General features: G+C 44.5%; 1 protein-coding gene across 1 annotated transcript in view; it reads right to left on the bottom strand.

The window, feature by feature from the left end:
* FAM91A1 (family with sequence similarity 91 member A1) overlaps positions 1-7,585 on the bottom strand; it is a 29,090-nt gene extending 21,505 nt beyond the window's left edge. The window contains exons 1-5 of the mRNA XM_051610804.1: positions 7,445-7,585; positions 5,707-5,791; positions 4,848-4,999; positions 3,947-4,004; positions 832-899 (exon numbers count right to left, since the gene is read on the bottom strand). Coding sequence (XP_051466764.1) covers positions 832-899; positions 3,947-4,004; positions 4,848-4,999; positions 5,707-5,791; positions 7,445-7,516 — 435 coding nt within the window. The 5' untranslated portion in view covers positions 7,517-7,585. The remainder of the gene's footprint in view (positions 1-831; positions 900-3,946; positions 4,005-4,847; positions 5,000-5,706; positions 5,792-7,444) is intronic.
* Between the last annotated feature and the right edge of the window lie 4,945 nt (positions 7,586-12,530).

Genomic DNA, 12,530 nt, shown 5'->3' with positions numbered 1-12,530 from the left:
CAAAAAAGGGCTATTTTAAAGAAGTCAAACAATCTTAGAAAAACATCTTAGGAGCATTTCTTTTTTACTTCAAAGGACAAAGTACCCCAAGAAGCATGATGTTAAAAAAGTACAGTCCAAGAAAGAAAAACTGGAGGGTACTGTTTTACTATAAATCTAAAAAGCTTCTCTTCCACAGTATAGCCATTACTTTCTGGTTCAATCTATCAACTTCATATTTTGGTAAACACACTTTTGGCTGAAGGAGCACTGTGAAGCTACTGCAAGAACAATTATGCATTTTCTGAAGGAAGAAAAGAACTGTTCCAAATAAAAGTCATACTTTTACTAACAGTCATTACAATGTTTTCCATGTGTGCTGTTGACAAGCAAGGATGTCTGTTCAGAATCACTACCCTTGTCTCAGAAAAAAACACACACTACAAAAATTTACACCTAGCTGGACGAGTGCCTCAGAATGAACTCTGACCTCAATTGCACTTATAGAAACATAGAATAATTCTATGAGAACCATTGTTCCATGTTTATACTGGCCAGGAGATAATAATTTTCTGGTGTCATAGAGTAGATATAACTCTGGAAATAAATGTTTGGAGAAAAAAAAAAAAAAGACATAGCACTCTATCTTTTTCTTCAGAATACTTTGATTTAAAATTAAAAAGCTCTTTATTCCCTTCAGAAAACACCATATAATTAGCAATACACTAGGTCACATTCAATTAGACATACTATTAAACTAAACAGATCCATTAAATTATTCCATTTAACATTTCTTATACAATAATATGGGCAGGTGGGGAGAAAGGGAGAGGAAATTAAAGACAAACTTACTTTTGAAGACCTACATTGGTTCATTAGATCTATATATTGGTTTCTTCCTATACCAAGAAGTCTTAGACCTGAAAAATAAGTAAGATTTTCTTTCTATTAAGATAGGTATAAGCTGAAGATATATAAAATATTCTTCAAAGCATCAGACTTACTTCCATAGTAATATTTTAATTACTATTTCTTCCCATAATAAAAGGATTGTTTTAAGAGCTAAATTCAGTTTTAACTGAATTTAACAGAGATCCATATGTGAAAACCAGAATCCATCCCCATTCATTTACTCTGTACAGGCTTAAAAACAACAACACCAACAACATATCCCGTCTTTCAAATCACGGAGTAGCAGGGAATAATCCAACTCTCTTCTTTCCTACACTCCCATTAACAGGTATTAACTACGGTTCAAATTAACAGAACTAAAGTTGTACCAGATTTTGCTCAATATTTCTTCTTTCTCCTAGTGCATCCCGCACCATGCACTGGATTAGAAAGCTCAAATAAGAGTTAGAGCAGAAAAGCACAAAAAAACCTCTAAGAAAGATGATTAAGATATCGTTGAGTTAATCATAGAATCATTAAGGTTGGAAGGGACCTTAAAGATCTTCAAGTTCCAGCCCCTCTGCCATGAGCAGGGAACCCCACCACTAGCCCAGGTCGCACAAAACCTCTTTCAACCTGGCCTTAAAAACCTCCAGGGATGGGGCATCAACAACCTCCCTGGGCAACCCATTACAGTTCCTCACCACCCTTAGAGTGAAGAATTTCTTCCCAATATCTAACCTAAATCTCCCCTCTCTCACTTTAAAACCATTACCTCTTGTCCTATCACTATCTTCTCTGATGAAAAGCCCCTCCCCAGCTTTCCTGTAGCCCCTTTAAAGTACTGGAAGCTGCTCTAAGGAGCTTTCTCTTCTCCAGGCTGAACAGCCCCAACTCTCTCAGCCTATCTTCATAGCAGAGGTGCTCCAGGCCTTGGATCATCTTGGTGGCCCTTCTCTGGACCCTCTCCAAGAGGTCTATATTGTTCTTGTGCTGAGGGCACCAGAACTGTACAGAGTATTCCAGGTGGGGTCTCACCAGAGCAGAATAGCAGAGCAGAATCCCCTCCCTGTCCCAGCTGGCCACACTTCTTTTGATGCAGCCCAGGACACAACTGGCTCTCTGGGCTCCAGCACACACTGGTGGCTCGTGTTGAGCTTCTCATCTACTACCACCCCCAAGTCCTTCTCCTCAGGACTGCTCTCCAGACATTCTCCAAACTTAAAACTGAATCAAAATTTAATTCTATAATCTCTAGCCTTCAACCATTAAGGAACTACGAACAGATACTGGAAACTCAGTAGTTTTAATTAATATTCTGTCTGTTTTACATCCAACTTTCTAATTTGACAGTAGTTTTCAGGATACAATGTTAATAAAAATGCTTAACTTAATTATACTGCAGTCAATGACATGTAGCTGCTGCTAAAGAAACACAACTGCTGGGGGTGGGGTGGGTAGGAAAAAATAGGGAAGACCTTCCTCTCCTCATAGTCCTGAGTAACATCAGATTCCCGACAAGCTACATGATGCTGAGGAAAAAAGTTTTTCCTTATCTGTTTCCCCAGTGAGAACACTTAGGTAGAGGCAAATTAGTACAGTTAACTGACCATATTCTTTAGGAAAAAAAAAGCAAACAAAAAACTCAAGCTGTTTTCACTTCCAGCTGGAAGTGACCTCTGAAGATCAAGTCCAACACCCCTGCTGCAGCAGGAACACCTGGGGCAGATCACACAGGAACACATCCAGACGGGTCTTGAAAGTCTCCAGAGAAGGAGACTCCACAACCTCTCTGGGCAGCCTGTTCCAGGGCTCTATCGCCCTCACAGTAAATAAGTTTTTCCTCATGTTGAGGTGGAACTTCCTGTGTTGTAACTTGGTGCCATTTCCCCTTCCCCTCTCACAGGGCACCACTGAAAAGTGACTGGCCCATTCTTAACATCCATCCTTCAGATTAAGGTCTCCTCTTATTCTTCTCTTCTCAAGACTAAACAGCCCCAGGTCTCTTAGCCTGTCCTCATGTGACAGATGTTCCAGTCCCTTAATCATCCTTGTAGACCTCCTTTGGACTCTTTCCACTATAGCCCTGTCCCTCTTGAACTGGGGAGCCCAGAACTGGACACAATACTCCAGATGGGGTCTTACTAGGGCAGAGTAGAGGGGGAGAAGAACCTCCCTTGACCTGCTGGAGACACTCTTCTTAATGCATCCCATGATACTACTGGCTTTCTTGGCCACAAGGGCACATGGCTATCCCATGGATAACTTGTTGTCTACCATGACCCCAAGGTCCCTCTCCATGGGGCTGCTTTCAAAAGCTGCAGGCTGCTCCTTCACTGACTACAAACCATCCTTAAAAAGAAGTACATAAATTCATGCCAAAGGTGAAGAAGTCTTTAGCTATAAATAACTTCTCAGTAGCAGGTTTGATTAACAGCCTCTCTCTGCCAGGAGTTTGCATTTTCCTCTGTAAGACTTATCAGTAGGCTATTGCTCTTACTTTGTTCTCCTCCACCTGGTTCAACATTTTTGCCTTCCTAATCTCCCCATCCCACACCCACAACAGGCTAATAGAAAGCAGGACAAAACATCTGGCACATCCAGAAGTGTCATAAGATGCCAGATTCTCTTCTCTCTCTTTTCTGGTACATCACCCCTCAATCCACACTCACAGTAATTCACAGGAGTGTCAACAGCCTTTCAGAGTCTTCCTAAAACTTTCTGCCCAATACATGCCACAAAACATAGTAGGAAAGGATGAGCAGCTCAGCTTGTTGATGCACAACATCCAGTAAGACTTTCCATCCAGAAGTCCAAGCAAACAGGAATGTAATAAAAGGCAAGGACAGAAGCTGCACCATTCCTATTTGTACTCAAACTAGCCTCAATTCCAGCACTGACCATATGGACAGAACTCTGTATGGAGAGCACATGCTCCTTTTTAACAGTATTTAAATGCATCTACACCTTCATTCACACTCTTATGTTCAAGCAAAGAGATACCCCACAACACTGTTTTCAGAAGTTCCTTATTTCCAACTCACTGAAAGCAGTAGCACAACTAGATAATACTTACAGTCAGCAGCAGTGAAGTTGGGTAATGAATCATAGCTTTTTTCACTGTTCATTATATCCTTAAAAAGACAAGAAAACTTACTTGAAACAATTAAGTAGTAATTTCAGAGAAGCACATCCAAAATTCTGCCTTTTTAAGAGCAAAGTGAAATTAAAAAAATCTATGAAAGTCAGTTACTTTATCAAACTTGCCAATTACTTGACTAATCATTACACAGTAAGTTAAATACTTTAAAAAAAGACTTGTTTAAGCTTTACTACAAAGGATGCCCATTGAGAGAATAATAGGGATAAAATCCTGTATCTGTCTTCACAAGAAATCCAGCACAGTTTCTAACAGTAATAACAGAACACTATCACTATACACAAAATAAAAAAAGCCCTTCTGATATCCAATGAAAACAAAAGAACATTGCCAGAGTGCTGACAGAAAACAGAACCATCTTTGTTCTCACAGAAAATTATCTGCTTCAAGCTTTTGAAAGAGCTTCTAATATGTTTAAGTGTCCTTTAGAACAAAAAAAGAAAATAACTGCTCAAATGTTCTGCTTTTCAAAAATGGGAATTATCTTTGTTAATCTAACAGAAGAAACTATTTATTTCACAGTTGGAAGTGAAGAGCCACAACTTCAAACACCAAAAGGGCAAGACTGGCCCCAAAGTGAGTCCCACCCCTGTTCCACATGACCAAGTCCAGCTTTTGAACAGCTTATGGGGGAAGAAGGGAAAATAACTGCAGGTACAAGCAGTTCTCCAGGAAGTCTCCATACTGTTCCCTTACATGTCAGCACAACCCACCCCAAAGCGAACAAGCTCCATGACACTTCCACATGTGGATTATGGGGCCATCACCAACATCTCTAGGACAGGACACAACATTCGCACCATAGCTTTGTACTCACCTCCATTATGCCCGTGTAATACGAAAATGGTGTTACTCTCAGCCCTTTTACCATGATGTCAGACAAGTGATAAGGGTACAACATGAGATGATCTCGACTGTATTTTAACAGATCCTCATAATATCTACGCTCGTCCTTCTTGACATGCTTAACTACAAGGAGAGGAAAACAGAAGTTACACTGTTCTATGAAGTCATTTTTTAAAAAAAACTGTTACAAGAAAAGGATTAAAAATAGTAAAATGGCAATTATCAGAAAACTAAAAACAAAAGAAAGGAGTGGTGCAGGGCATTCAGCATCCAGGGATTTCTACATATGATACAAGTATGCTCAGAGCCTTTAAAGATGACATTAGAAGAGAGCAGATTAATTTTACAGGTGACCAGAAAGTGCCCTGTTGAGATAGAACTCATGAAAGCTGTAGAAAATTATCTTTTAATTAATAAAACTATTATCTAATTTGGAAAGATTAACAGATGCAGCCAAAACAAAATAGATTCAAACTCTGCAAACAAGTCATAGCCAACAGCTCATGTGAGTTGTGGCCACTGAATCTCAACTAGTGACAGGCTTTCTTTTATGAGTCAAATCCTCTGTTAACTAGTCTTGATTTCTTGGGAAAGGGAGGTGTAACTATTAAAACTTACCCATAACTACAGAAGTTTAGTTCCACTTGCCAGTGCAGTACTTAAAGAGTACCTTGCTAGAAAAGCTGCCAAACAGACTTAAAAATCAAGACTTATCTTGGGGAAGGAGAGGGCCTTTGAACAGGACTAGTGCTTGCAGATTTACAGTAAAGACAAGCTTCCCCACAGTACAATCAGGAAGCAACTAGAAGTTACTTAGCTTCTTTACTCACCTAAGTTATTCCGGTACCGTAACTGATTGCGGATGCTGTAGAGCACGACCTGCCTTTCATATTCCCTCTGAGAGTTTCCAAGACCCTTAAAAACATAAAAACCTTTTAGCTGACAGGCACAAAACCCCTTCTATTTACACTACTGCAAAACAACTTACAACAGGCAGGCAGTTATTACTCAGGGAGTCCCTCAGTTCAATACAGTGGTAGTATCTCCAGTCTCTGCACAAGGTCAAAAGCACCTTTAGTCAAATTTAAGTTTAATTGCATCTATACAGGATGCAGCTTTAAGCAATAATATTTAACTACTCTTTCTCCTAGTACTATTTTGATAAAAAAGGGAGCATCTAATTCTAAAATCAAAGGTTTTACGAGCATTTTACCAAGGACTTGGCATCTTGCAGCCTTGGAGAATGACCCAGAACTGGTATAGCACAAATCAAGTATGACAAGTGACACATGAAGCTTCAACTGCTGCACCTAAGAAGCTTATAAAGCAAAACATACACAATGAAACATCTCAAGTTGTAGAAGCTTCACACAAGTAAGGCAATCAAGTGATCTTAGGTCACAAGATTAAGGCCTAAGCACAGGACATTACTTGACAGTCATGAAAGAAGATAAAAAGAGAACTTCAACTGATGCTTTAAATGTCTTTGCTCAAAAAAAACTATCCCCTAATGTTATTCATATTATTCTTCTACTCTGCATCTGCAACAAGCAGTCTGTTTGGGTTTTTTTCCCCCTCTTCAGGTTCCTTCAATGATGCTTATATTTAAAAAGCAAAAAAAAAAAGATCCTTGAACACATACTGTAGAAGTAGGTACAGGGTCCACAATTGATTAACTGTAGCCAAAGGATCCAAGTATTTGTTCAAAGTACAAAAATATTAGGGAATATTCTAACACTAAAGCAAACAAAACAGTATTTCAGAAGTTACACTGGAGAAAATAATGCATTAAACACTGGTACATCTTCTATCCTGAATCACACAGCCAACAGCTGTGTAACAGGAAAAAGAAATCACAATTCACGCCCCTCTTACAGCTCCTGAAATCTCAAAGAATCAAGTTACTCAGGACCTGCAGTCAACACTCCTCCTCTCCACGCTTCCTTTGTGTAAAAGCAGGAATTGTTTTTCAGCATCTGCTTTCAAGCATCCTAAGGCTCGGGAGAGAAGCACATCTTGACCGGACACTACACGCCCCCTCTGCTGTCAGGGGCCTATCAAACCCAGCAAATCAAAATTTCATGAGGTCTTCTTTTCCGGGAGCCGCTGGCTGCCGCAGCTCCATGGCTGCCGACAGGCAGGGCTGCGCAAACACCCCCCCCACGACCGACACCCGGTTCGGCTCGCACCCCGCACGGCCGCCCGGGGAACCCGCCGCAGCGGATCCTGCACCCGCCCCGGGGCCGCCCCCTCTGCTCGCAGGGACAGCCCGGAACACCCCGAGCACCCCCGCTCCTCACCTACACACCCCACACCTCCCTCCCGCCGCCTCCTACCCACACACACACACATCCCTCCTCTCCCCACAGGGGCCGTGCAACCCCTCGCACGCCTCCTCCTCCTCCTCCTCCCACGCAGCCCCCGCACCCTGCCCACAGCCCCCTCTCCCCGCGGCCAGGCAGGGCCGAGCCCCCCTCGTCTCCCCGCACGCCGCCCGCGGCCCTCCCGCTTTCCGCTTCCCCGCGCCGGCACCCGGCTAGCTCGGGGGGCCCGTCCCCCCGCCGGCACCTGCTTGACGCTGGCCGGCAGCCGAGCCCAGGGGTAGTTGTGTCGGATGTGGAACTCCACGTCGATGTTCATGGCGGAGCAGCCCGCCCGCCGGGAGGAACCCCCGCCCCGGGGCCGCCCTGCCCTCGCCCGCCGCCGCTTCCGCGGTTCGGCCCCGGAAGCGCCCGCACACGTCGGTTCCGATGGGCGGGCACAGCGCCCCGGGACGGGACGGGACGGGACGGGACGGGACGGGACGGGACGGGACGGGACGGGACGGGACGGGACGGGACGGGACGGGACGGGACGGGACGGGACGGGACGGGACGGGACGGGCGGTGCCTGCGGGAGCTGCGTTCCCGCACCGCCGGGCTCCCGCACCGCCGCGCTCCCGCACCAGTCGGGAGCTGGTGCCGGCGGCCCGGCGCAGCTCCCCGCGCAGCTGGGTGAACGCCAGGTGGCTGCTCAGAGCAAACAGGCACTTCACGGCATGAGCAAGATCGCGGCCCGGGGTTACGGCGAGCGTGCGGGGTTTGCAGAGCGCGGGGACAGCCACCTTGCCGAGCTGAACAGCCGCGGCAGCCTGGGCTGTGCACACGGCGGGACTCGCATCCAGGAAGCTGCTACAAGTAAAACGGCAGCAGGATGACCCCTCCACACACACACACACACCTTGTCTTAGGAGCTAGGGTTTTGTGAGTCATTTAAAGGGTTGCCAGGACCAAACGCTGTGCCAGCTTTCCACACAGAAGCACCTTCTTATTATTTGTCAGCAACAGATGGGGAAGGACTCCGTATTTTGAACGCTGCACAGCATTTTAGTGAGTGATTGGATATATGAGTAGAATAAACAAAGCAAGGAAGCCCGTGATCACTTATGCTATTTACTTTTTAAGGCTGTTATCCTGCATGCTTGGTAATAACATTGGAGGGGTGGAGACAGAGCGGTAAGGGACCAGGAGCAGTAGAAACTCAGTGCTCTGTTACTGTTGAATTGGTCACCAGAGAACTACAGACCCTGTTCTCCTTCTTCAGCATCACTGGTGTCTTCAGGATCCCAGTTCTGTGAGACACAAAGTCTCAGCCTGTGGCCTTGGCCCACAGTGCCAGCAGTCAGAGATCTTTGCAGCTGAAGAGGTGATGAGCAGTTCACACCATCTCCAGAGTCTCAGATAAGGCTCATATCACTGGCAGGATTCAGCCCAGGAACAGGGTCACAGCCTGCCAACTTGACCTCATCCTTAATTCTTTTAATCCCAGCCTTTCTCTGTCACACCCTACAATGGTTTATAAATAAGCTATGAAAAGACATTAATAAGAAACCCTTTTGCTTTGCAAACTGCCACATAAACCAGATGGTGTGGGTCTTTGGCTGGTACTGTCTGTTTGCTTTTGATATCAGCAATTAGTCACGCCTCTCAATTGGGCAGGGCAGTTTTTTTCTTGGATGGTTCTGAGGTAAATCACTAGCACCTGAAGAACACTCTCAGTAAGACACAGATAGAAGAATCCCCAAGGTAAAAATTCAGGTGCTCTGAATAAGTGATGTTTGTAGTATTCCACTATATTCCCACCAGCTGCCTGAGGCTTTTCAGCACTAGCAAAAGTGAAGACAAACCAAGACAATTAGAAAGAAACTGTTGATGTGGGATAGACATTCAGAGAGGCAGAATAACTGAGCAGAACTGTGATTAGTACTGGTTTTTAATGGGATTTTATTTTTTATGAGAAAGGGTACTATACAACAAAATTGTGCTGTGTTTATTAATGAGCTTGAACATTTGCAGACTAATTTGTGATTCAAATTCACTTTCTAAATGAAGGCCAAGGATAAAACACTGAACTCCTGCACCTTCAGTTGAGGTCGCTGGTTTAAATCGTGTATGTGAAATACAGTGAGGGCCACTGATTCTTTTTCCCCACCTTAGGATATTATGGATATCACATCCATTCCCACTCAGCTCTGTTCCTTGGGATGAATGTGTAGGATGTTGCACAGGTTACCATTTCTCCAGCCGACTCTTCAGGCAGCTGCAGCAATTAACAGATTTATCCCATTTTATCCTGCTGAGTTTTTTTTGGTGGGCTGAATGGTTTATTTAGGACTTCCACTCCAGGTTTCAACCCCTTAAATTCCTCTCCAAAGTGAACATTAGAAACCTTAAGACCTGCCTCCAGCTTATCCCTGTTTGTCAATATCTTGATAAAACTGTCTGAAAATCTTCTAGTCCCTGATAGAGCCTTATCAGTCTCCAGTCAACTCACTGCTCTTTTTGTCTGGTCTGGGTAAATCTCCAGATACTGTTCTGAATTCTCATGGTTGCCTTTACTTACTGCAAATTCTCTGTCTCCCACAGGTTCACCAGGGATCAGCAGAGCTGCACAGGAATCCCAGGCACTGCTAACATGGCGAGAGCTGTTTCATGGCTCATACCAATGCTGCAGTCATGGTTGGTGAAGACATTAATTCTGTTGACTCTGATGTAATCCACAAGCCATGTTTCTCTTTCACACAGAAATCCAGGTTCTCCAGGGAAAGTTCTGCTGCTTCTTGCAGACAAACAAAGCACCACTCCACTGCCCAGCACACTGCTACCACAAATATCCTCTGCAAAAAGCACAAAGCTCAGCCTCACTTTGTTCTTACTTGTTACCACTTTGGTCCCTTTTTATTTTTCTTCATTAGAATGAAGATTTTAATTGTCTCTTCCATTTAGCCTCAGTCAAGTCCTGTCAGCTTTCACCAATTTTGTGGTTACCTGTAGAGCAAAAACTCACTTGGTGGTCACCAGCAGTAATCTCCAGACTAGCAGTGTTGTCAATCAACAGTTATGTTTCTTACCTGGGATAATATTTCCTTTTCACCTTTTTGTATTCTCTCCACTCCAGCTTTCAGAGGAGAATGTTCATAGGCACCCTTTTGATAAGCCCCTAGTGCCTTCTTGTCCTCTGCATCCAGTTTGCTTGATCTTGCCATGGCATAATACCCATCCCTCAGTCTTCCATCCTGCTGGCAAAACAAGGAAGAAATAGGTGCAGGCAGACTCCATTCACTAGATACCAAGAGATGCCCCTATCTCATTGCCTGGGGTGTGTCATCCACAGGAGTATGGTCCTCAGGTCTTCTGCAGGGACTCAGTCACAAAGCTGAGAAGTACCATACAATCCTTAGGTTTTGTTCATGATGATAACTTTTAAACTCCCAGTACCTAAACTAAGTCAACTGAATTGATCAGTGGGAGTAGCACATGGTATTCCTGCTGATTTGCATGTTCAGATAGACCATTTGCATGCACAGCACGATACAATATGACTCAATCTGCTGTTTTAAATCCTTAATGAGTTGAACCTTCTGGGCTGCCATGTTTCACTCACAACCAATAGATGCAATAGGATTACCACATTAGAGCTGAGGAGTGCCCTCCAACCTGACAAGATTCTCTCCAACTGTAGTATTTCTTTTAGTGTCATTTGGGATGGCTTTATTCCCAAAAATATTGTGAAAGAAGTGGGTAGTTCCCAGCTCAGTAAAGGCTTTGAAGATGCCTTTCAGACAGTATGTTACCACAAAGCATGGAATTCTGGATGAAACTCTTTACACTCACATTTGCTTTTTACATCACTTGTGTTTGAACACCATAATCAAAGCTGATCATTGAGTTTTAAGTGTGTTTAAATGATAGCAAGGTCTTTGCAGGAAAGTACTATCAAACCGTTTTAAACCTAGAATTTCTTACCATGCTTTTGGTAACACAGTGATTTTCTTTTGCTTATTTAGATCATCTTGGTCTTCCAGTACCTGAAGGGGCTACAGGAAAGCTGGGGAGGGGCTTTTCACCAAAGAGGGCAGTGACAGGACAAGGCTTAGTGGTTTTAAACTGAAAAAGAGAAGATTTAAGTTAGACTTCAGGAGGAAATTCTTCACCATCAGGGTAGTAAGGTGCTGGAATAGGTTGCCCAGGGAGGTTGTGGAAGCCCCCTCCCTGGAGGTGTTCAAGGCCAGGTTGGATGAGGCTTGTGCAGCCTGGTCTAGTGTGAGGTGACCTGCTCATAGCAGGGATGTTGGAACCTGATCTTTAAGGTCCCTTCCAACCTTAACCATTCTATGATTCTGTGAACTGCTATAAATTCAAGTGTACTTGTTTTCTTGTCTTGTTTTTCTCTGAGTGTCCTACTTGAGGTCCAAACCAGGATCTTCTATGGCTGCCAGGTGCCCACCAAGCTGCTCTTTATAACTCCCCTCCTGAAATAGGCAGATGAAGAAAATAAGATAAAAAACCTGATGGCTTGAAATAAAGATAGGGAGGCTGGTCACCAGTTCCTGTCATGGGCAAAACAGTTAGGGAAATGAATATACTTATTACCAGTAAAAAACAGAGCAGGATAGTGAGAAACAAAGAGAAGACTAAAAATACCTTCCTCTCCTCACCCTTCTTCCCAGGCTTAACTTCACCCCTTCATTCCCAACTTTTCTACCTCCTCTGCCAAGCAGCACAGGGGAATAGGAGTTGCAGTCAGTCCATAATACTTTGTCTCTCCTGCTCCGTCCCCTCCCATTCTTTCCCTGCTCCAGCACGGGTCCCCACCCAGGATCACAGGTCCTGCTCCTGCATAGGCTCCTCTCCACAGGGCCACTGTTCCTGCCAGCAGCCTGCTCCAGCATGGACTCTCCATGGGCTGCAGCTCCCCTCAGGGCACATGCAGCTGCTCCAGTGTGAGGTCCTCCGTGGGTTGCAGGGGGAATGCTACAAGCTGCTTCCCCATGGTGTTCTCCAAAGGCTGCAGAGAAATCTCTGTAGCTGTAGTGCCTGTAGCACCTCCTCCCCCTCCTTCCTCACTGACCTTGTGTCTGCAGGGCTGTTTCTCTCACATTTTTCTCATTCCTCTCTCGCAGCAGCTGTGCAGTATTTTTTTAACCTTTCTTAAATATGTTATCACAGAGGCACCACCACTGTCACTGTCACTGCAGCTTTGTCCTGCAGTGGGTCCATTTTGGAGTCAGCTGGCAGTGACTTTGTCCAGCATGGGGGCAATCCCTGAACTCTTACCACAGAGGATACTCCTGCGATCCCCCCCTCTACCAAAACCTCACCACGTAAACCAAATA

This window comes from Apus apus, chromosome 2, assembly GCF_020740795.1.
Source record: "Apus apus isolate bApuApu2 chromosome 2, bApuApu2.pri.cur, whole genome shotgun sequence".
NCBI lineage: Eukaryota > Metazoa > Chordata > Aves > Apodiformes > Apodidae > Apus > Apus apus.
Note: the sequence above shows the minus strand (reverse complement) of the source record. Positions and strands in the feature narration are given on the sequence as shown.